General features: G+C 43.9%; 1 protein-coding gene across 1 annotated transcript in view; it reads right to left on the bottom strand.

Annotated features, from left to right (window-relative positions):
* ALPK1 (alpha kinase 1) overlaps positions 1 to 22,066 on the bottom strand; it is a 30,017-nt gene extending 7,951 nt beyond the window's left edge. The window contains exons 1-8 of the mRNA XM_074821484.1: positions 21,946 to 22,066; positions 17,163 to 17,317; positions 7,273 to 7,471; positions 5,231 to 5,290; positions 3,408 to 3,494; positions 2,609 to 2,685; positions 940 to 1,035; positions 313 to 417 (exon numbers count right to left, since the gene is read on the bottom strand). Coding sequence (XP_074677585.1) covers positions 313 to 417; positions 940 to 1,035; positions 2,609 to 2,685; positions 3,408 to 3,494; positions 5,231 to 5,290; positions 7,273 to 7,471; positions 17,163 to 17,317; positions 21,946 to 22,066 — 900 coding nt within the window. The remainder of the gene's footprint in view (positions 1 to 312; positions 418 to 939; positions 1,036 to 2,608; positions 2,686 to 3,407; positions 3,495 to 5,230; positions 5,291 to 7,272; positions 7,472 to 17,162; positions 17,318 to 21,945) is intronic.
* Positions 22,067 to 23,953: the final 1,887 nt, after the last annotated feature.

The raw sequence follows: 23,953 nt of genomic DNA, 5'->3' as shown, positions 1-23,953 counted from the left end.
CTAACTGCCTGCTGCTGTGTCTCCTGGAGGAAATAACCTTGTTCTTTTCCCTTTGAAATATAGCTGTAGTTATAGGAGAAGCAGTATTCCCAGATGGGCTTGAAATCCCATCCTCACTCTGTCAACAGATACTGCTTTCTGCCTGTCTGCTTAGCGTGATTGGAGTTCAGAGCAACATACAGTGTCACACCCACAACACAGACACAATACCCTGTATGATGCAATGTTTAAAAGACAGATTTGAGGCAAATTTAATAGCCTGGACTCTTCTCTTACACAAATAACACTTTCAGAGTGAAGACTAATACTTACCACGGCTGTGAGGACAAACAGTGGTGTGTACTGGCTGTAAGCTGCTGCTAGTTTGCAGGCCTCAGCAGCTGATAATAAGCGATGACTGAATTCTCGGAGAAGGCTCTAGTGAAATGAAAAAAAAAAAACAAGAGGGAAGACCTCATCTCAGAGGCTTTCTTTTCAAAGAGAGGGGTCTACCTGGTAAGCAACCCTGTTAGATTGAAGCAAGGCAGCTTGGGATTTGTTTCTTGACTTTGTAGGTTCCCTGAGCTTGCTGAGACCTTTGAGTCTTGACAGAGCAGGACATCATATCTTAAACAACAACAGCCAGGTCTGTTTCTGCAGGAGCCTTTTTGCTCAGATTTGCCATCAATGTGTCACTTTCTGACCTGTAAGTATTCTATATATTACACAGACGCAGACATACATGCTCTATAAATACTCTTAATGCTTTCTTTTTCCTGAAGCAAGGCATTCTTCCATCTAAGTGCTAATAAACTTTTTCCACCAGGAGCAATGGAAGTTTCTTCAGCCCTCTCAGCACAGGAGAGGAACTGGAGGAAGAACAAAGTGTAGGTGAATTTGGGACAACAACATACAGCCCATCTAACAATCTACACACACAAATACCAAACCAAGTCTTACCAGGTCAATCTCAGCACTGGTTTTAAAACGTACATAATCCTTCTCATTCATGGAGGCAAAGATGTCTGCCATAATACCCAAGGAAGTAGCAATTCCCTGAAGAGAAATGGAAAATTATCATAGTGGTTTTTCCTTTGCATTTTGAATTTTACTGCTCACAATAAAGTAGGTTCTGTGTGGAACACACCAGAAAGAAACCAAACCAAACAAACAAGATCTGAAGAAAAGCACTGCTAGAAAATTCAGAGATATCATCTTGGCAGGGTTTTAATAATTTCAACTTGCAGAAAGTATAGCCTGGTGGATATGCATGGGTTTCCATGAGTGGCAGCTATCCCTCTTACCACTAGTTCTAGGTTTCAACTTAAATAGCATTGTATTTTCCTTAGCATTGTATTTTCCCAAGGTGCTGTTTGTGACAACGAAAGTGAAGTCTCATGTTATCACCAAAAGCTGCATTAAACCCTTGGCTAATCATATCTGAAAAAAAGACTCAATCTGTTTTACCGCTGTTTTTCAGAAAAGACTACAGAAAGCCAAAAATTATGTTTAAGAACTGGCCAGTTGATCCCAGTCTTTCTAAAAACTATGCGGTGAATGTCTAGAGAGATGATAGAAGTAATAAATGTTCATCACACAGCCTGAGAAAACAAGAATCTATTTTAACACACTTCTCCAGCTTATTGCACTGTTTAAAAACCAAATAAACAGAGTTGGACAAAAGTCAACAGTTCTTGGTGTTGACATAATTGGGGTTTTTTTTCAGTAATTTGTAATTGGTTCTACAGAACCAATTAAAAAATAAGACATGAACATGTAACATATAGATCTACAAACTTGCTAATTATCTCTCTCTCTCTGGAAGATTTGATCTATTTGCGCTAGCTAAGGGTCTGCCCAGCCAAATAGTTCAGAACGCAAGGAAGTATCTGTATGCTTTCCACAAAATTCACAACCTATCTTTGCTTCCACAGAAATGTTCTGAGCTTGAGGTCAAGCTTTAAGGTATGGCAGAGGAGAGGTGACAAGGTCTGGTTTTGTGCCATATCTTATGCTGGGGTACAATTACAAAACTTCTTAAAGCATCACCCTAGGACTTGCAAGACTTAGGTTCACATTCTTGTTTAGCTACGGACACATGGTGTGACTGTTGCTTCATCTACAGTGAGATTAGTGTGGCCAAGCCTCACAAAGGTGTTAAAGACAGATATGGCAGCTGTTGAAAGGTGCTCAAATACTGCAGTGTCAGGAAAATCCATCACCCACAACAGATTGTGTAGAGCAGCTCAGCAAATAGAGATGCTTGGTTACTAGTTAAAAAAAATTAGCCTTCGTCCTAATCAAAAAATAAAATCTACGGCTGCATTCTGGGGTTAGTCTGTCCTTGCCAGAGGCACCTGTGACATCCTAGGTGATGGTTCACTTCAGATGATTCTGCTTAATGAAAACTGTTACCTTCATTCCCCTGCAGGAAAAAAGGTGTCCGTAAGTCTGTGTATGCATGCGGAAACAATGTGCAATACAGACTTCGGCTAGCATATTTGTCCTGCATGTTAACCTTGTCTGAAGTGCATAATTGAAACATTATTGCTAAAAGACTTTTCTGAAACAAACAAAAGCTAACCTGGAATGATTATTAGATTGGCAAGGAGTGAGAAGGAAACACTACCTTTTTATCTGGTTGAGGAAGCTTGAAATATCCCACAACTGAAGCCCAAATCAACTCTGCTGCCTCGTACCACATCCCTGAAATAAATCAGAAAAAATAGTCACTAAGCAGATTACTGTTACAGATAGCTTTCTATAGTTTATTTTACACCTCCTTAAGTCAGGAGCCCTCCAAAGACTATAAAACCATATCATGGCATTTTTTGCTTTGGTGACACTGAACATTTATTAGTTTCCTTTAGCTTTTGGCTGTGCATAAACACACATTTTATGCTAATAAAAGATTTCAGCTCAACAGTCATGAAAGATGAAAGGTCACATCAAAAGCATAAAATTAAGGTTGTTGGCCTCAAGTACCAAGCCCTGAATACAGAAGCCCATCACGCTGAAGTGTAGGGATTTTCTTGTCTTGAGAGAGGAAATTGCTGTGATGTACCTGTGATAAACTACTGCCTGCCTCTGGGAACAGTGAATTTGGGAAAAGCATTAGCAAACATGGAGTAGCACAGGAAAAAAGGGAACAACATTTCAGAATGCTCCTCAACTTCTGGTAAGATTAGTAATAAAATATAATAATATATATATATTTATAAAATATAAAATATAATTTCTAAGATGTGTTTGCTGGGTACACAGCTCTAGGTCCTTGCTGCAAACAGACGGGTGTACAACCCATCTCTGGGGCTGTGTTACAGGCACCAGGCAGGTGTTCTACACAAGCTAAAATTCTGAGATATGCCAAATGTACCATAAAAAGTAAGAGAAAACCTTGAGCAGACGTTTATAGAAAAAAGCTTTACCAAGCTTTTGCAGAATCTGTCCTCTGATCTGTAAGCAGACTGACTGGACGAGAGTCCTATCACTTTCCTTAGCGTATCGCCAGGTACCTGCAGAAAGAGTGCAAAAACTCAGTAGAGAATGAAAAAAGTTGCTGTCATTTTAAGCCTCTGAGGGTAACCTGAATCCCAGTAAATTGTCAGGATTCTCCCCACTGAATTCAGCTGGTTTGAGTCAGGACTTAGAGTCAGAGAGATGACAAAGTGACAGTGCGTTAAGGAATATAAGTAGACAGCTGTATGAGTATATAGCTTGAGTGACAGCTATATAGAGCATAAAAACAATCTAAAATGTGAAAGGTACCTCTCTCCTGTGACGTGACAAAAAGTCATTGTATATAAATATATAGAGTTCCACTAAAAACCAGTCAAAAGGATTAATATGGGATATCTTTGTGGTCACCAGTATATACAGAAGAGCAAAATATCATTTGCAAAGCATGTTTTCTTTTCAGATATCAGTATCTCATGAAGATTAAAACAGAAGTTTGTGTAACCAATCATACAGTGTTAAAAGTCTTTCGTTATCAAATCTATATTGGCATTGGCAAAGCATGTTTTCTTTTCAGATACCTGTATCTCATGAAGATTAAAACAGAAGTTTTCGTGTTAACACAGTATGATTAGTTACACAAAGTCTTTCATTATCAAATCTATATTGGATTTAAGAATAGAATATGAAATAAAATCATCAAGCTTTCCTAAGTATTGTGAACATTTCACTGCAATTCTCAGCGTGAAGCATCTGTTAACAAAACATCTTCAGTGGGAAACAAACAAGTATTAATATTGAATATTATGAAAATAATCTTAAAAGAAAAGCATAATCCCAAGGAGATGAAATGCACCTCACTAGTGATAGTGATAGCGGGTATTTTGTTTAAAGCCCTTCTTGTATGTGTACCTCAGTTTCACATGAAAAACAAACCAACAAAACCCAGAACAGGCTTCTTAAATTTTTTAAGTTTCATGGTTGTAGAGAAACCTGAAAGTATTGACTAAAAAAACCCTGAAGGCTAAGAAAATGGAGAACAGATATAAAACCCTAAAATATATTCTCTCAGAAACATAACTAAATAATAATTATGGATGTCTGTCAAAACTAAAGAATTCTTACCATTAGAAATACTACACATCCCTCCAGATCTGAAACAAGCCACACGACCAGCAGTATAGTCATTTGACAGAAAGGAAAAGAAAAAAAAGTAATTTCTACAAACATCATCATGCATTAAAGAATGGTCCCATTTTTACAGTTTTGCACATCTATCCAGCAATAGAAAAAAGTGCTGTAAGAACCAGGACTTGCTCTCTTTTTTTCTTAACACCAAAAGATACTAAATAGCTGCACTGTAGTCTGCTACAGGTTTAGATAAAGTATTCATTTAGTTTGTAGGATCAGCATGAATTTGGAGGGTAAGCATTACTCTAACAATCTGGATTTTTTGGCAGGGAGGAAGTTGTCTTAGTTTTCTAGATCAGTCAATTGCTTAAAATTAGTCCACATTTTAAAATTCTCTGGGCAGAGAAATTAGTATAAAGGCTGTCAATCCAGAATATTTTCCCACCTAAGTGAAGATATAGAAGGAAGAATTATGGAAATTTCAAAACAAAGTTGCAGTTTCCACATTTTTAGCAAAGAATGGTGAAGAAAAGAGAAATGTGATGTAAGGAGCCACTCCTGAGATCAAACTGGCTGTATTTGAAGCTTGTGTGACTGTTAAAATTAGTATCAAAAATCCCACCAAAATAGTAACTATGAAATTGGAAAAGAAATATATATGTACCTGTTGCTCCATTGTCATTAATAAGGCTGCTTAGGATATATTCAGCTTTTAAAAGTTTACCTGATTAAAAAAAAAAAAAAGACAGAAAATGAATACAAAAATGTTTCATGTGACATGAACAAAAATATTAATCAGTGAAAGCCCCTGCAAATTGCACTCTTCTTCCCAGCACCGCCAGTGTGTTTACACTTAGACTAAACTTTCCTATTAAGTATGCACTGCAGATGCCACCTCATGCTCAGGAATCTCTGACACAGGCTATTTCACATATACAACAAATATTGCAGAAAACACCGATGAGGCAACTGTTTCTAGCCAGACAAAAAATCTCATCAAGAAGCTGTATGACATTTAACATGATACATCCCGGTATCGCTTGCACACAGATTTATTGCTGTCAATAGTCATAAATGTACATGCACTACATTCTAAAGTATGTGGTTGCACAGTAAGAGGAAATTATCCATATATCTGTTTTACTTAACACACATTTCTGGAAGAGTGCTTAATCTTAAAATGTGAGAAAAATCTTCCTCGAGTCAAGCTCTGGTATTTCTATTGAATTTCTGTGCAATGCTGTCTCTGTTCAACAGTGCAGCTCCACTAAACCAACCACAAGGAGAAAACAACAGATACCTCACCTTTACGGGCAAAGCTAAGGCTGTGTGTTGGTTTTAGAGTAAACCCAAGCCCCATGGTGTGGGCAGGTGCCTCCAGGCACTCATTTCTTGCTCTATTCCTTCCCATGCTTTGGGCTGCTGCAGGATTCAGAGCAGGGGAGGTGGCAACAAGACTGGGATGGGCACTAAGCTGCTGGCTACCCCACCGGTTGGAATTCCCTGCTCTTATTTCTCTTCCAGGAGAAAGTAGTCTAGCCTGCTTCCTTCAGCAACAGAGCTGCTGGTTTCTGTCCCAAGGAAACATGGGTTTTGGAAACCATTTTGGTCTCACTAGGGAGTTCAACAGAAGGGGAAGCTCTGCAGATGCACCTTGAAGACAGCTGACTTGACATCCCACCACAGAAAACATAGCTGCAGGCTACGCTGCCTCCCTGTCACTCTCTACTTAGCTTTTAAGAACCACCTTAAACACAGAATATATAGCCAAAAAATATATAGGATGCAGCATGCAACACAAAGTAGGGATTCTGCCTTTCAGACTCCTGTCATAGGGCTCAGAGCTTTTGTCACATGGCTGGAGTCACCCATGGCAGGCTTGATGGGCTGCAGGAGATGTCTTAAGGTCTAATTTGATCAGCTTGATTCATGTTGAACCTTGCTTTTTGTCTCAATTGTCTGGCTGAATTCAAGAAGGCTGCTCCAGCCAGTGAAGCAGTGTAAGTGTTGGCTGAACTAGCCCATCAAGTGGAGTGTGCCAGTACCCAGACACCACGGCAGTGGGAGCATGAGAAGTCCACAGCCACAAATAAAAACTGGCTATTTTTCTGCAAATAAAATATTCCTCAACTGGGTTTTTCAGAGTAGGTTTATCTGGCTTTGTTTTCTTCTCCCCAGTAGGACAGTGGGAAGATACATTAAAAATCCTTCAGGTGTTGCCCACATTATGATGGAATGATGGAATTTTTTTTTAAGTTCAGTTTATCCTCGAGGGGTTGTAAGCTGCATTTTTTGCATAGTCAAGTGGTCCCACTGAAGAAAAAAAAAAAAAAGCAGCTGGGACAGTGCAGAGAAAATGCTGGGATTCTAATTTACTTTTTAAAGGCCCTTGGTCAGAAGTATAGCAATTCAGATATCCCTGTTTGAAACCAGCAGGGAAGATTTGTCAAGGAACAAAAGCTCCAATTAGTATTTTCCACACCCTTTCACAATTTTCTCTCCTGCTTTTGGCTCTGAAACCCTTTATACCAGCCCCTTTGTGCTACTGAGAGGAGCTGGGAGGGCTCAAGGGGGCTGGGAGTGGGCTGTGCGTTTGAAAAGATGGCACCAGGGCTGTAAGCATGTCATCCCCAGCAAGGGACAAACTGTCTTCTTCAAAGTCAAGTAGCTCCTAATTGGGCTTGATCTGAGAAAACAGAGTCATACCTGTGTTGACAGAGAGGCGAGCCTGGCGGATGAGCACCTGAGGACTGATCGGCACGGTGGGCTGCAGCCTGTGCAGAGCCTTGGCAATCTGAAGAAGTTTTCTGGAGGCATCAATCCAATACAGGAACCGGTCAATCAGGAACACAATAGCAGTTGCCGTTGCGCAGTCCTTGACCATGATGGAAGCTTTCAAATAAACCTGAAAAGAACACCAATGCCATGGGGCAGCCTTGGAGAAACTCACCTCGCAAAGGCTCAGTGAACCGTCTACAGAAAATATTCAGCTTTAGTAACCCTCTGACTAATGGTGCTGCCTACGTACCATTTTAGAACAGATGGGATATCCTTAGTTAGTTGCTGTAAGGTGGCTACACAGGTTTACAGCAAGTGAAGTACTGAACATTACGAGAAGCAAATATTCGCTAGCAATTAAAAGGCTGTCTCAAAATTTCTACTCACCTTATAAACTTTATGTTCCTAGGCATTTATATAATGGAAAAAGTCTTTGTGGCAGTGATCAGATAGGATTTATTATTACCTATAATTATGACTATTCCTGACAATATTTTCATTTTTAAGACAGGAATGTTCCAGCTGTTTATTTTGCGTGAGCCATAGATATTATTCCTGATTTTGAGCCTAGCTCAAACACCTGGGAGCTGGCAACGGCTGAGTACTGCTTTGTCATGTGGTCAATCACAAGAGAAAGCAAAAAACAGAAAACACCTGAAACCATACAAAGCCTCCTCACAAAAAGGATGTGCTTCTCATTCATGTCAGTGAGTAACTCCACTCGTGACAGAGTAAAAGCAGCACAGGGGAGGCAGGATCAGACCCCACAGCATCATCAGAGGATGAGAGACTGCAAGAAAACTTTATCCAAATCCCCACGAAGACATCAAGTTTAGCAGCTATCTCCCATTTCTGTCTTGGCACCAGCCTCCTTCCCTCATCTTCCCTGTGTAAATGCACAGGCAGAGCCAGAGAGACAGCAATGTCCACAAACTGCTTTAGACACCAGACAGGTTTCCTGGACTCCTCCCCAGCCTCATTTCTATTCTCTTTGCTTTTAGCTCAGAAACCCGCAATCTGACAGCAAGACCCCTACTTGATTTTAAGCAGCATAGCCACTGTCTGAGGTGTGCAGGAGAAAGCCCGTGTCAAACTGTTTGGAGAAGAGCCTATGGTATACGGCCTGAAGGATGACTTGCAACACCAATCTGTTGCAAGCATTTGCTAGCTTGTTTGCACTTTGGTGAGGCAGATTTGTACAAATTTCCTTTTTTTTCCTGAGCCAGAGTTGGATTTTCTAAGAGGATGGCACTTGAAAAGGATTCCTGGAGCCCAGCACGCACAACTTCACTTATGCCGGCCAACAATGGAGGAATCCCCCTCTCCAAGCACCTGTAAACTGACACTGCAAACCAGCCATTCGAAATGCTCATCAACAGGCCATATATTTAAGCGCAGAGCATCGCCTAATCTATTTTTTTTTCCTCCCCTTCTTCCTTTAATAGATCGGAGCACAAAAGCCTGAGAGAGGGTGACCTACCAAACAAAAGGGCCTTTGAGTTCCTAGGAAAAGTAGACTTGGAGGAGGATGGAAGGAATCCAAGTGGCCCTATTATTTCCACTTGCACTAATTAGACATTTTTCTGTCAGCTATTGAGCACTGCTGAGAGGCCAAACTCACTGAATTCATTTCTAAAGTGTTTACAGAAGTTTGCATCTGTTTGTGTCTCTTCAGGAGGAAAATAAGCACTTCAATAGCATTGTGGAAAATCTAAACGAAGCATCCTATTCTGAAGGGCTTGGCAGTCTTGCAGCTGCATAATTTAACTCTCCGCTCAATGCCGAAACCTCTTGTGTCCCTCTCCAAACCCAAATGGACACAAAATGTAGAAAAGTCAAGCCAGGGAGAGAAACTCAGCTACTTTTTTTTAAAAGGCAGGGCTGCATGCTGTGTGGCACACAGAAACATAGTTCGATGTCAATCTTTGCAATTATGTCCCCCCTGTTCTGAGCTGTACACCGAGAAATTAATACCCGTTCCTTTCATTCCCTGCCAACTCGTGTGGCTGGAAAATTCCTCAGCACCTACAGCTAATGCACCGGCGTGCTGGGCACACACCCAAACCATGCACAAAGACCCTCCCCACGCCACTCTGAAATGAAACAGGGAAGCGGCTCCCTGTCACCCAGCCTAGACCCAGGGAAACCCTATTGACTTCCAAGATGTCACAGCCTACCCCAACACAATGAGAAACTCGTCGCCGCTCACCGCAGCCGGACACTTTGTTCTGCATAGCGGGCTAGCGCCCTAAACAGATTTACTCACTTTCTTTATCGCTTTAAAGCCGATGTCGGCGCATCTACACAGAGAGAGAGAGGGAGAGGGAGAGGGGGAGAGAGGGAGAGGGGGAGAGAGAGAGAGAGAGAGAGAGAGAGAGAGAGGTACGTGCGCACTTTGTTTTCACATCTGTGTCCATGATGTGAAATGCATATGTCTAATTGAGTTTATGACACAAAGGGAACCTCACGGCTGGGAAGTGGAATCAGGTGGTGAGAGAATTAAATTTGCACCAGATTTCTATACATGGACCATTGGGGAAAATGCAAAACAGCCTTTAGTGAAGGGTTTTTTTCCTTAATGGCGATGAGTGGGAGGGTGTGCTGTTTGCATGGTTTCCTGCATTAGTGGGTTAGCTCCTCCTCACGCCGGGGCTGAAGTTTGGGTCCCAGCTTTGGGTTCAAAGCCACGACGCCTCCTTTGCATTGACAATGGGGGCCGCTCCCAAGAGAGGGGAGAAGCTCAGAACCAGGGCCATCTGGCACTAGGACTGGCAGGAAAGCGTCAAAGGGAAATTATTGGTGCATAGTAAATGAGGACGAGGAGGAGGGGAAGAAAATAGGGGAAAATCTTTATGTGGCAGCTGATGTAAGAGGAATTACAAGCCCAAATAAATGAAATATTGATTTAATCCACTCTCTCTGTCCTCTTTATAAAGCGAAGATCCTGGAGGCAATCCCCTCTCCCCAGCTTGCAGGCTCGGGAGGGTCCCCTTTGGAAAAACGCCTCTGCAAGCAGAGAAGTTAGAAAGCAGGGACAGGAATCATTTCATTTGCAGTGTCCCCACAGTTTTGCAGACACTCTGGATTTCTGTGTTTGCTTATATCCATTCCTCTCAGACTGCTTCAGTCTTCGTTTCATTTGTAACTGCAGTTGTGGTTTAAAATCTTAAAAACCCCAAAACTAAGAGCAGTCAACAAAGAATTTCTAATCCTGTGCACAGGGCAGGAGTTTTAGTGGCATGTACTTCCAGGTGCTTTAGTTCTCTCCCAAGAGCTGTTCCTAGTTAGCACTTCACTGAACCCTAACAAATTGCCCGGTTTTCTTTCCCTCTACATTTGTCCCCTGTCAGATTAAACACAGAGTCACAACACCAATGGATTTGGCTGAAGTCTTTCACCCTTTTACCCCACACACTGTTAGCAAAGCCTGTCTTTCCAAGAGACCAAAGCTGCTGTCACCGCACAGGACTTCTCTATCAGTCTCTGCCTTTCAGCTGGCAATCAGAGCCCACTTGACAAATAACAAGGAATTAAGCTTCCTACCACCTCTGTGATGGGCAGAAGAAAGCATGTCCATGAGGTGCAGATGGATACGCTCGAAACACAGGACAGTCAAGTCACAGAGTAAATAGCTGCAGACTGAGGAATAAGCAGCTCCTGGACACTTTCCTCTCTGCTCAGGGCAGCGGAGAATCCCATTTAATGGTTTGAGCTTCTGAAACTGTTAATTAGCTCAAGTTATTCATCCTGAAGGCAATGGAGAGTTGGGTGTTATTCAATGGGAGCAGCATTAGATCCATTATTAGCAGCTCAAAACACCACAGAATGGGTTGGTTTTTTACAACCAACCACATCTTGCCTCACCAACTAAGAAAGTACGAGAGGGAGAATAAGTCCTGCTTTTCTCAAGAGCCCCCCTTTTTTGCAGTTTAACTGGCCCCTGATTTCATTTTACTGCTATTGGGACGTTCCACATGCTGCTCTCCGTTTCCACTCTCTAACTGAGAGTCGTTGCTGTTCGCAGGATGCAGAGCTCCAGCAGAGCAGTGCCTGGAGAGTCCTGCTGGCAGGACCAGCTCCATCCCTTGCAGGGCGTAAACGGCCTCCCATATCCCATCATCACAAGGCAGAGAAGGCACCATCTCTGACCAAGCTGCTGCTGGCATGCAGCTCATGGCACTGGGTAGCGGTAAAGAAGAGAGTGCACCTACCCGTGGGAGAAAGTGGAAGAACAATCTGCATGATGAACTTGAGTGGTCTTGAGAGGGAGGAAAGCAGCAGGTGGCTCAGGGTGCTGCACAGCAGCATTTTGGGGTGAGGACAGAAGCAGGACCCCTTTAAAGTGCCGAGGAAGCTCCTCGAGGGGGAGTTCCTGGGGGCCTCATGTATCTGACAGGGCATCAGGGGCTTGGGAGACCACAGTCATCTGCAGGAGTACATGTTCTTAATTATTACCAAGGATAGGTGCAACAATCATTTTGTGGCCCTGATTTGTCCTGCTGTGCTCAAGCTCTAGACTATTTATAAACTATTGTGGTGATTCCCTGTGGTACGTTAAAATACTATGTTGAAGGGGATATTTTAATACTTAAAAATAGCTAAGTGCCAGTGCCAGAACCCCCCTGCAAGAGGGTGGCATCAAGACCACTATAATCAGCTAAAAATCCAAGAGTCTCTTTCCTAAACCTGTCCTCAAAACATCAATCCATTTGAGAAGCAGTTTAATTTGGAAGGAAAACACAACACAGCAATCTTAGTAATGCAATATTTAAAGCCTTTTCCGGGGAGGAAATACTCCATGAAGCTGCAGCTGAGAAGACGAAATACTACCCATGAGTAAAGTGAACTGACAGCCCTATAGGTACCCAGGATCAGACTTCCCTTTTTATTATTTGGTGCTCCACATACATTCTGCTGTAGTTTTCCCACACAGGCAGTGGAAGACTGAGTGCTTTGCAGTGTTGCACGCTGGCAGCATCAGGGCAGTCACCCTGGCCAGCTGAAGCTCTCCTGCCTGCACCCGATCTCTGATACTTCTCATTTACAAAGCGTCAGGGATTGTGCAGCATAAGGGAGGCTGGGGTGCCACAGATTCCCTCTCAGGCTGAATTCTCACTTACGTCACTCTCCATTTCACTGGGATCACCCAAGATGAGTTCTTATGAGGCAGGTAGCAAAAGGTCAGCCTGAACAACCAAGATCCCAGGGCTACGATTTAGGGCTTTAATTCTCCTGTTACCACACCAACAGTTGGAAGGAGGAGAAAACTAAATCCTCAGCCTCCTCTTTAGTTCTTTTTCAAAGGCCACCAGCTCTTAAGTGCCACACACACACCTAAGGGTAGTTAGGGCATGTCCCTCAGAATGGTTTCCCTAATGGCAATCCATCAGCACGTAATTAGCCAAGGCCCAGGCAAGGGCTTCAGGGCCTTATTTTCTCCTCTTTTCAATATTCCCATTAAGTCCCATGAGATTCTGTGCCAGGATCCACAACCCCCCATCCACAGCAGGGAGCAAGGGTCAGGCTGCACAGCTCCCTACAGCAGGTGCAGAGGGACGTGCAGGAGCCCTACTCTTGGGGGCTTTTCCTTTTGTATTCACGCTGTACCTGTCCCAGCAGATCCTGGTCATGGCTGAACGCCTGAGCCTGGATGCAGGAACTGTTGGTACATATGATAAAAATGAAGACAAGCCCCACATCATTACAGTGGGTTTGCAAACAGACTGTGATCTTGCAAAAAATAATTAAAATATTAATGTGCCATGAAGCATCCCACAGGAGAATTACTTCTGTGCATAGAGTTGTCCTTCAGTGAAACCCACAACAGGGTTTGTGGGATCAAAGCCTACGTGTACATGGGCATGTTGCCCTCTATTGGCTGGTCACCGAGCGAGAGGCTATTTCCATCCCTTGGGATAGCGAAGATCTGCAGGAACAGTAACCCCTGGCAGCCTCCCTTTTGGGTCTGCAGCCCCAGTCTGAACCCCACAGCGCATGTGGTATTTAGAAAGAAAAAGTAATCCCTCCTTATTTATACTTGTCAGCAAGGATGCTGTTACAATTCTGATTTTGCTTTGATTTGTTAAAAACAAAAATCCCAGTGCTTCCCAGTTTTTGCTTTGGATACAGATGTTGGTTATTGCCCTTCAAGCCTTAGTGCAGACTCCCACCAAAGGGGCATTCAGGCTGCGATGGGGGCTGCAGGACGGGCTTGGTTTGCTAACTGATGGCAGGCGACAGGGAGGCTCTCTTAGAACCTGCTAGAAAAATGTGCAAAACAGTATCTTGAGCTTGTTGAACTGGGGTGGCCTTTGTATTGGTTGATGAATACCCAGCCAGGAAAAAAAAAAACAAAAAACAAAACAAAACACCCCACCTTCTGTAAGATGCAAAGGCTTCCTAAAACCAGGAGTGCTGGTTTGCCTCAAGGATTACAGTAAATCTGTTGCCTTAAAATCCCTAGGGAGGTTCAGAATTTCATGTAGCAGGCAGAGAGGGGGTAAAAAAAAGAAGGAAAAGTTTGCATACATTGCCAAAATCTGCCCTGAGCCCTGCTCCAACAGCAGCATGGTTCCCATTGAACCGAGGCTGCAGCAAGAGAGCTCCAAGGAAAGCCTGGCTTGCTGCTACCCCCTGCCCCCCAAGCTGGTTTTGCCGTGCCTTCCTACTGCTTCAGCCAGCGTGCAGAAGTAATGAGCATCCCACAGCAAAGTCGAAGAAGAGCACTCTAAAAGGCTGCAGGTGCAGGTGGCTTTGCCTTCTTGATGTGTCAGAGTAGCATGCAGCCACCAGCAACGCGTATCCCACTTTTTAAAGTGCAACACTAAGGCAAACCCTTGAAGGCAAAGCCTAATCCGCTTACTTACTGTGTTGGTCTCATGGAGCTTTTCAGTCTACTCACAGAGTAAAACATCCTCATGGTGAGCCCTGGTAGCCAGCTCTGTCTGCTTGTAACACCACCAGTGTGTTATGGTAATGAAGTGCCTTTCATTCATGGATCTCAAAGCACTTTTTAAATGTAATGAATTACGGTTTATGAGCTTATTCTAAGCATGGCAAATTAAAATAAACAGAGATGAAAAATTTTAAAGGTTTTTCTGAACAATAAATCGACAAAGACTTATTTTTTTTCCTCCAGGGAATTAAATTATCCTTCTGTCCCTCATGCCAAAAAAAAAAAAAAGAAAAAAGTTGCTCAGACTTTTATCTTTCCTCATCACACTGTAATCATTTCTCTTCAGCCTCATTTCCCCCCCAGCTTTTTATTCAAAGAACTGAAGCAGCCTTTGCTCTGCCTTGAAATTTTATTTAAAAAAAAAAAGAAGGGGGGGAAGGAATGGATGAAGGGGAAAAAAATCCCTTTTCCTGACTAATACTAATAATACAGGTCAAAATGTCAGTCTATCTACAATTAAATGGAAAACAAAAAAGGTTTTCCCTTTTTCCCATGGTACAATGGCACTGGAATATAAATTACCGATGAAGATGAAATAATACTTCAAAGCACATGGGGAAAGGCAGCACAACGTTTACAAAGTATTTTCAACCGCAGGATGAAACATTGAAGACAACGGTAACCAATGGACTTCAGGGGGTGTCGGTGAATAGTCTAAAACTAGCATGCGGTAGGATTTTAGGTCCCTATAGTCTATGACCCCATGATATGCTTTGTTTAACAAGGGCAGCTGCAGTTATCAACAGATGTTTCAGCAATAAATAATTGGTATCATCTCAGAAAAGATCCATCTACCTGGGGAGAGGGCATAATGCTGCAAACACTGCTCCACTATTACAGCCACATTAATCTCCCATCTAGCCAGGTCTCTCAGGGAGTTTACTGCAGGTGTTTATCCTGGGAGAGAGCAGACAAACGCTCCAAAGTTAGAGAGCTGCGTGGGGATTGTAAAGGAGGTCAACCTCTGCCATAAATTTCTGTCTAAGGCCACACACACCAAAGAGAAAAAGAAAATAAATACCCAAGAAGCAGCCGCTCCCTGCCCCCCCCCAGCAAATTCAGGTTCCCTGCAACATGGGATGCTGGCGAGGGGATGCTGGGGCTGACACCTCCCAGCCCCGCAGTTGGCTCTTCCGGGCTTCTCATTGCTCAGTGCTATTCAAAGTAATCGTCGTTCTCAAACAAAACTTGCTGGGCTTACTTGGGCAGGGATCTCTCTGAAGCAGGTGAAATCTCCTGGCCACCTTGGAGTTGAGAGCAGCTTTGCAGCTGGGATTTCAGCAGGACCAGACCTCCTTGCCCTGAACCCCCAGATTTTCATGCCAGACTGCTCCTTCCCATGAGGAATGGGACTGTGTTGGCTTCAGACGTGCACCACATTAAGGAAAAAAAAACCCAAACCCTCACAAACCTCATCTTTATTTTATGTCTGTCCTGCCAAAGGGATACTTATTAGCCTAGGTATTATGTTTACCATTGAAAAGGGAGTCCTCTATTTGCTACAAGTCACGTCTGACATGCCTCAGAGAAAATCAGAAAAGCAAAAAGCAACCTAAATTTCTTGCTGCTTTCTAATCTTTAAGCTCAAACTCATTCCCTTACAGGATGGGATCGCCAAGCACCATTTGGATCCTGCAGCTCCTTACACAGCCAAGTATCCTTCACTTGCAGGAGAAGTCACATTAAATTCTTGCCTTTCCTGCCTAGGTTTTGGCCAACTTTGGTCCTCAAAAGAATCCTGTCAAGTAATTTTCTTGAAAAAAGAGAAGCAGGTGATGAATTGTGCAAGCCCTACTAAAGTGAGTAATCCTCATTGCCTCCTAGCGGTGCTGCATTAAACAAGGCACAGCATTCTTTTCAAATTCATGGGGATTTTTTAAACTTTATGTAAACATTCAGCATTTTAGTTTTATTATAATGCCTGTTCTTCAGGGAAGAGGTAAACATTACCTTACTGGAAACAGAAACAGAACTGCCCTGTGAAACCAGAGGAATGGACAAAGCACATGCCCAAACTAGCGTGGACTGAGCATGAAAGTGAACAGAAACAGCATAAATACAGTCAAAATCATCGCTGCATGTTTCAGTGAAGGAACTGGTTGTTCTGCAAGGTGCTCAGTGCATGGACAATCCCTATATACCTCTAGGATCACTTATAGACAGTGACAGTGCCCTCCGCTCTGCAATGTCTTTATCATTACTGTCTAGGCACGTTTTATTTTGCACAGCAGCAGTCAAATGCCTGGACACACTCAAAACTTTATCATATGAATCCATTTTATCTTTTCTGCACCGGTCTAAAGTAAAAACCACATAAAACTGCAGGTACCAGCAAGACCTCAAATCAGCAGCCTTTCGTGGTGTTGCACATCCATCTGCTGCGAACTACATAGCCAACAGAGCAGAAGCCTAACCCTGAGGCAGAGCTCCCACTGATCTCACAACCTTGGCTGGGTTGCAGCGGCAGCAGAGGGCAGGACTTTCCTTCCCTTGGAAGATGCAGTGATGACATGCAGATGAGCTGTCTCACAAAGAAGAGGAAACCGTGATTCACACATGTTGCTTTAAAGCAACTTTAATGAAAAAAATCAGAAACTATATGTAGCTCCTGGGTCCCTCTCTTGTCTGAGGACTGAAACAAATAAAAGTCACATCTCCACTTTGGCCCTTTGGCCTCTGTGAGCAGCCCCATCCCAATGCAGACTCACTCACCTCTCTTTGCCAAGCAGTTCCTCACCTGCTGCTGCCACCATGCAGAAAAATAAGCCCCTGAACCCACAGGTGATACTACCTACCAGGGCTCTGTGTACCCTCAAGCACCTCAGTGGGACATTTTACACAACAGATGTGTTGAACTTCATACCAACAAATCAGGAAGCCTTGAGCTGATCATATCTTGCAGGTTTGTTTTGTCTTCTGGGCCAAGGTCTTGTTTATATTGCCACTTCTCCGGCACAAAGGGCCACTTCATTTCCTTTGCCTCTTCCAGAAGGGTTTTCAAGTCCTCAGGAAGCAAAGCTGAAAAGGTCAAAGAGCAGGTAAAGATATTGCAGTGGGTTCAGGCACAACACTTACGACAGAGCACCTACCCTGTAAAAAGCATACCTCCCCTCCCCCTCAGACCTTCTCCCAGTTGCTACCAGATCTTAGCTCTTGCCACCAACCTCACTGGGAGGGAAAATGAGCTTGCCCATCATCCGTTACCCTTGGCTGCTCTGCCCTCCAGGTAAATGGGAGCTGTCAGCCATTAAAAAGGCTTTTAGCAGGAAGTCACACTGGCTGGTGGATGGCTGGGTGTGAAGAGCTACTCTAAGAGAGACAGGAGGAAACCTGTTCCCCCATGCAAGGAGAGGACGCCTGGCAGAGCAAATGGGGCCAACAGCGCAGAAGACCTGTCCCTCTTGCTCAGGGCTTGCTGGTGACAGTGGCAGAGCCAGCTTGAAAAGCTGCATCCAAACTGGGAGATAAACCTGGACCATATAAAGCAATTAGACAAAGATCTAAAGGGATATAATGAATAACAAGCATACAGTCTTGAGAATTATTTGACTGATAATTCAGTAAAAAATAAGTTGTTGGCTTGAGTTACTCAACCTGATCTCAAAGCAGTAGCCGTAGACTACAGGACACAATTTCTCTCAGCATAAGAGAGCTCACTGCTATAGCAAGGCAGAATATTTTAAGCCACATGCCTGAGAACTGCTATTAACATGGCAGTGCCCACAGATGCATGGCAGATGCCAGCAGAAGCCTTGCTATGAGATACCCTGTTTGAACCTGATGCGCCTTCTTTGAAGCTGATGCATCTTCTTGGAAGCCAGCTTAGCCAAGTAATTCACACTGGCCGAGGATCTGGCCTGAGCTTCTGTATTTCTCTTGCAGATTGCAACAGAAGTTAAAAAGAAGTTAAGAGGACACGGTGCCCTTGGTCCAGGCATGCTCCTACCCAGGCACATGGAGCCGCACAGAAACCCCAGTCCTCACGCCTTTCACTCGAGGGTTTCCAATCCTTACTCAAACCACAGCTTCCCTCCCAGCTGGAAAGGCCAAGCACAAAGGAGTCAAAAGGAAGATTTTCCTTTTGGATGAGGGCAAAGTACTCCCAACTCCCATGCCTGGCCCCTGATACTCCAGCGATGTGCCAGACCTCACAAGGCAAGAGCTCAGTTTGGCCCTGCTCCCTCCCCAGGCTGGCCTTTCACCTCCCATTTACCATCAGCTTCTGTTGGATCTCCAACCTGACCCAACTAAGGATGCAATTGCTAGTAGGAGCACACAGCTAGAGAGCCGAGCTTGGATTTGTCCTTGCCTTTCAGCTACAGCCCATATTTTAATTTTCCTTCAAACAAGGGTGAAGCTGCAGCCCGAGTGTGCTGTGCTAACCACTCGGCTGGGCGGACTCTCTGGCCAATAAAAGTGGATTAACAAGAATTATTGACCAGATGGGGTTAATGGTGATCATCAGCTGCAGATCTACCCCCTTCTGGCCATTAATCCCCAGAAAAAACCCTGCTCGGAGATCATCATTGCTTTCACGAGGCAATGCAATAAATGTATTAGTACATATTTTTTAATCAGTCCTTTACAGATGACTGTAGAAAATGCACTACATTAAAAGTCTATTTCATGCTCATATTACAGCACATCCACTGGCACATTTTTCCTAGGAAAAAGTGGGAAGCCAGATATTTAGGGTCCTTTTTCCAAAAAGTCACCTTTAAAAAGATACCACTTTTTCCAACCCGCATCTTCTCACTTGTTGCTGCAACTCTGGATACGCTTCCCGTTACACATCCCAGCTTCAGGTGCAGCCCTTCTGAAGTGGTGTCTGGAGGGGGTCAGCCCTCCACACTGTGGCAAGGTGGCCAAGCGGCAGAGCTGGAGGGAAGAGGAGGTCGTGCTCCCACCCTCACACTTCTCACTGCAAAATCAGTGCAGGAACAGGGATACTCATCTCATCACAAGGAACGCAAAATGACAGACAGAGAGCTTTATCTTTTGACATTTTGGGGAGGGATCTAGAGAAAGAGAAATAGGATGCTTAGACAGACAGCCTTACTGTCTCCTTCTCTAACTTCTTCTGTCTTTCTGACACAAACTCATGCTTACTTAAATAACACTGAAATAGGAAAAAAATCAGCAACTATGAAAATAATCAGTGGGATAATGTGGATGTTGGTATTCTCTCTAAAGCATAAAGGTATTACTGCACTAAAGAACAAAGAATATGGCCAAATTCTTTAACATTGAACTTTGATTTTTAAAGAGGCATCCTCAGCAGTCACTACTGCCGAGCTGGTTAGAAATGGAAACCAGGCTAACATTTTCAGAAGGATTTGGCAATCTAGGAGCCTTTAGTCATCTTTGGGGTTGGACACTTGTGTAAAGCTAGCAGGATACTGCTTCGAGCCTTGCTGTGACATCTAGTTGTCACCACATAGAAATAAACACAATTAGCATGTTAATGACAATAAAATGATGCTGTATCACAAGAACATCCGCTAGAACCACACCAATCAGTTGGGGAGCTCGTGTGAACAGTCCTGCAGCTTTCAGCTATAAACCAACTTCCAGGACGAGAGCTTACTCTTGCCACAGATAGCTGTTCTCATCGATAGCTGTTCTCACTGCACGCGATATAAATTCATAAATTGACAAAGGTTGAACTGGCACAGAAGTTGTTTGGAACAATTTCTAGCCTAAAAAGAAACAAAAAAGCAATCCATACCCATCTAACACCCATTCTGCCCCCTCAACTAAAGCGAGATGAGGATGCGCTCCTCCTCTCCCCTCTTCCCCCCATTTATAGGTATCTGGCTTTCAGTTCCTCCTGTGCCTGGTCTGAGAAAGCTGGGGTGAACAAAGGCAGCCCTGGGAGGAGAGGGGGCAAAGCAACCCCCTCCACCAGGAAGGTCCCCCCGAAAGCTGAGAGTTGCTGACCTGCGAGGCCCTGCCTTCCCCGGGCAGAGAGCCCCAGCAGTTATTAATGTTGTTGTCACCACCCCGCTGCTGGGTATTTTTCTTTCAGCTGATGGGAACACGGTCCTCGGAAAAGACTGAGCATCACTTCAGGCTCTGATCGTCCATTTCCTGAAGCAGTTTACCTGAAGGACCATGGCTAATCAAGTGATTATAAGGGCACTGATTTACCTTATCTGGAACTAAACTGATTATTTCTCATACTTTGTGGTATTTAATAGGAGAAAAGGAGGGAGGAGCATGAGGGAAAAAAAGCGCTACCTGATTAGGAGTTCAAGAGCCTATTCTAAGGAGCCATAATAAAACTTAAAAGAATTTGTGATGAGGAAACAAAGTACCCTTTGTTGAAAACAAAAAAAAGAAGAGAAAAATCTTCCAGTATCCATAACAGAAACCTATACGCCACTCTCCACCACAAACAGACTTAGGTGCTTCAGAAAAAGGCAGCTGACCTCCCAGCAAGAACAAGGATGGTCAGAAAAACATATTCTCAATGGCTCTGTGCTCCGAGACAAACAAAGGATTTTAAAGATCAAATTAATGTTATGGCTGAGTCATTCATGCAAAGCAAAACTAAACATTATTAACATTAAACTGGAAAATGGACAGTACTGCAGATGTGTCACGCAAAGGAAAAGATGCACATAAACAGGTTTTTTGTGGTTTTTTTGCTAATGGCTTTGTTTTTCCTCCCAGAAGTTTCACCTTAATCCTTTACTATATCCTTCTGTACTTGCTGAAGTTATTTTTCTGTGTGGCAGAAAGGAGTACATAACCTCCCTACCCTGTACCGAAAAGGTGTAACTCAAACAAATTCAGAAATTCAAACACGGCTTTTATTTCATGGATAAATAAGCTGTGGAAATGAAGTTATGCAGCCCTCTGAAAGTCTGAACCTAGAGAAAACTGAACCGTGCATTACATCCTTTTATGACTGACATGAACTGGATTTTCACTGGAATTAAGAAATAATAGATTTTTTTTTTTTTTTTTTTTTTTTTTTTTTTTACAAACCATTCTCAAAGCACCATGGCAATACCAAAATAAATGCTGGTTTCCAGCAGGTAATGCCAGCATTAAAACAAATGAAGAACCCTTCTATTACAGCTCTTGCTAAATACTGCTTCCTTTCCCAGTTATTTATTCCAGCCATTAGCTGGCATGGATTTTCCTTTCAAGAGGGATACTGCAAGTTTTTTTTCTTTGGACACCACTTATAGAGGTCACGCACATTTTACAAGATAAAGATTCAGGCAATGAGCTCTTTAATATATTAGGAGAAGCTGACAAACAGAAAAGGCCCTCCCCCAGTTCCTATGAAAGGAGAGGAAATATGTGCCCTTATTCAAAAGTTGCATCCTTTTCTTTCTTTCTTTTTTTTTTTAATAACTGAAATTTATGTGCATCAGCAAACTTTTGGGCATTGTTCTTCCCAAACTAAACTGTTCCTTACAGCCTCATGTTTACTGAAGCCTAAAATTAGAACTGACAGCAATTCACTACAACAAAGTGGACTTCTTTCTCTGCCTGCCTGTAGCCTGCATCCCATTCATGGCCTCGAAATCCAGGCATCTCTTGACACTCATCTGCCAGGAGAAGAAAAATAGGGCAGGGCTGAGGACCGGCGGTTTCTGCTGTGGTCCTGCCACCTCTCCTGAGGACCTCACCTTGGCACTGACAATATTCTTGCTCATCTTCCTCGCCCGTGTCAGCCTTCGCCGACAGGAGTGTGTCCAGAGCTCGCTTGCACTCCTCCAGCAGCGTGGCCACGGCATTTTGATTATTCATGAAGGCTGATCCCACTCGGCTGTGAATTGGGTGTCCCCGGGTGCACAGTGATCAATTACTTAAGAGAAGACACGGATTCTAAATGAAAAGGATCCCTTCAAGGCTGAGGTACCTGGCGAACAAAGGAGGGGGAAAATGATTAACTAAAGTATCATCAATTATCTGAAAGGCTCAAGCAGGGAGAAATAATAGGGGAAATACATGAAAATACATGACAGCCTCGGAGGACTTTATTAGAGGAGTGTGTGAAATTACTGCAGGGTCTCAGTGACAAACTGTGTGAGGCGAACATCTCCGAGGTGCCAGGGAGAAAGGACGGGCTCTTCAATGGAGCTGTGAAATCCCAAGCAGGGAAGTGACTAGCCAGGCTGCTCCGAAGCCCTTTGCACCTGGGAGGCTCAGGCTGTCGCACACTGTTAGCCGGGATTGAATGGCAGAGCCGTGCGTGCTCTGAACTGGTGGAGGAGGCTGCGTGCGTTTACCAGACCACAGGGGCCGTCTCTTTTACCCTGGGGCACAGGAGCACATTGCTTTCTCACCTCCTCTCACGCTAGCCAGGCTTCTGCCACAAAACACAGTGCCCTACCATGGTTTGGTTGAGGCAGTGAAGCAAAAATAGTCTTTGAAGGAGCCCGCCAGAACGAAAAGACTTTTTGCTGATGCTGCAGCATGCAGCAGGAGCTCACCTAGCACAAAGCCACAGGCCTGCAGGACAAGCGCTGCAGTTGATCACAGCTTCACCAGCTCTGTGACAGACAGAAAGGACTGGGGCTTTCGACCATCTTATCAAACACACAAGGCTTGTTTTTGTCACAGCCAGGTCTCCACAATCAGATCAGATCTCAGGAACCTTTCCAAAACTGATAAGCCCCGCTTCTCACCTCCCACATCGACACCATACCTCTGCCTCCCCAGGCTGCCCACCTCGTGTCCCCAATCTCAGGAAGCGCTGCTGGCACCAGCATTGCCTGGGTGCTGCCAAGCATCCTTTGGGCCAGGGGCACCCACAGTTCAGGGCTGAGGAGATCAGCTGGTAGCAGCCAGGCGTGGGCTCTGCAACTTGCACATCATGTGCAGGATACCAACGCTAAATCCTTTCCAGTTCCTACACTAATTTTGGGGGAAGTCCCTAGTAGTAGAGGTCTGCCAGTGTCTGCTTGAACTGCTTCTATCCAAGGCTGCCTCTCTGTACATTCACCTGGCTGTCTGGCCTGCCATAATTTTTCCACTGCAAGTCCTTCAGGAGTTTAGGACATTGCCAATGTTGATGAATTAAAAAAAACAACCATTTCCATCCCAGGTATCTGGCTCAGCATCTGCCAAAACTGTTGAGCAGCTTTCAAAACTGAAGCACGAAAGAAATACTTTGTTTTTTCCCACCAATTTGGTGATGGTTTCACTTAGAAAACTACTCCCACAGTTTGAAGCAATATAGTCAGAAACGACCTCTGTGAAAGCATTTCTAAAATTGGGGAAACAGTAAGGCTATGAAGGAGGAAGGGGAGTGCAAAGGGACACACATACAGACAGTTTTCTCTGCTGACTAGAAGAAACGACTTACATTTTAGCAGCTAAATTTCCAGACATTTTTTTTTCCTTTCTGTTGCAACTCTGGGATCACTGGATCCCAGCGCTGGTGGCAGATAGTCTGTGTTCTCAACAGCACCAAGTAAGAGCAAGCTGCCAGATTGAAAAGCAGAGGGCAAAAGAGATGCACTCATGCGAAAGCAGAGAGGATCAGAGAGCCTGTCGTGGAAGGGCAGGTGGAGCAGGGCAAAAGATGGGATTCATCAGCAAAGAGCCTGGAGGCAGGAGGTGGTCAGTGGGGCTGTGAATGACTCTGCAGACAAACACCAGAAAAAGAAGAAATTTAAAAAGTAGCCAAAA

Source organism: Strix aluco, chromosome 4 (assembly GCF_031877795.1).
Source record: "Strix aluco isolate bStrAlu1 chromosome 4, bStrAlu1.hap1, whole genome shotgun sequence".
NCBI classification, from domain to species: domain Eukaryota; kingdom Metazoa; phylum Chordata; class Aves; order Strigiformes; family Strigidae; genus Strix; species Strix aluco.
Note: the sequence above shows the minus strand (reverse complement) of the source record. Positions and strands in the feature narration are given on the sequence as shown.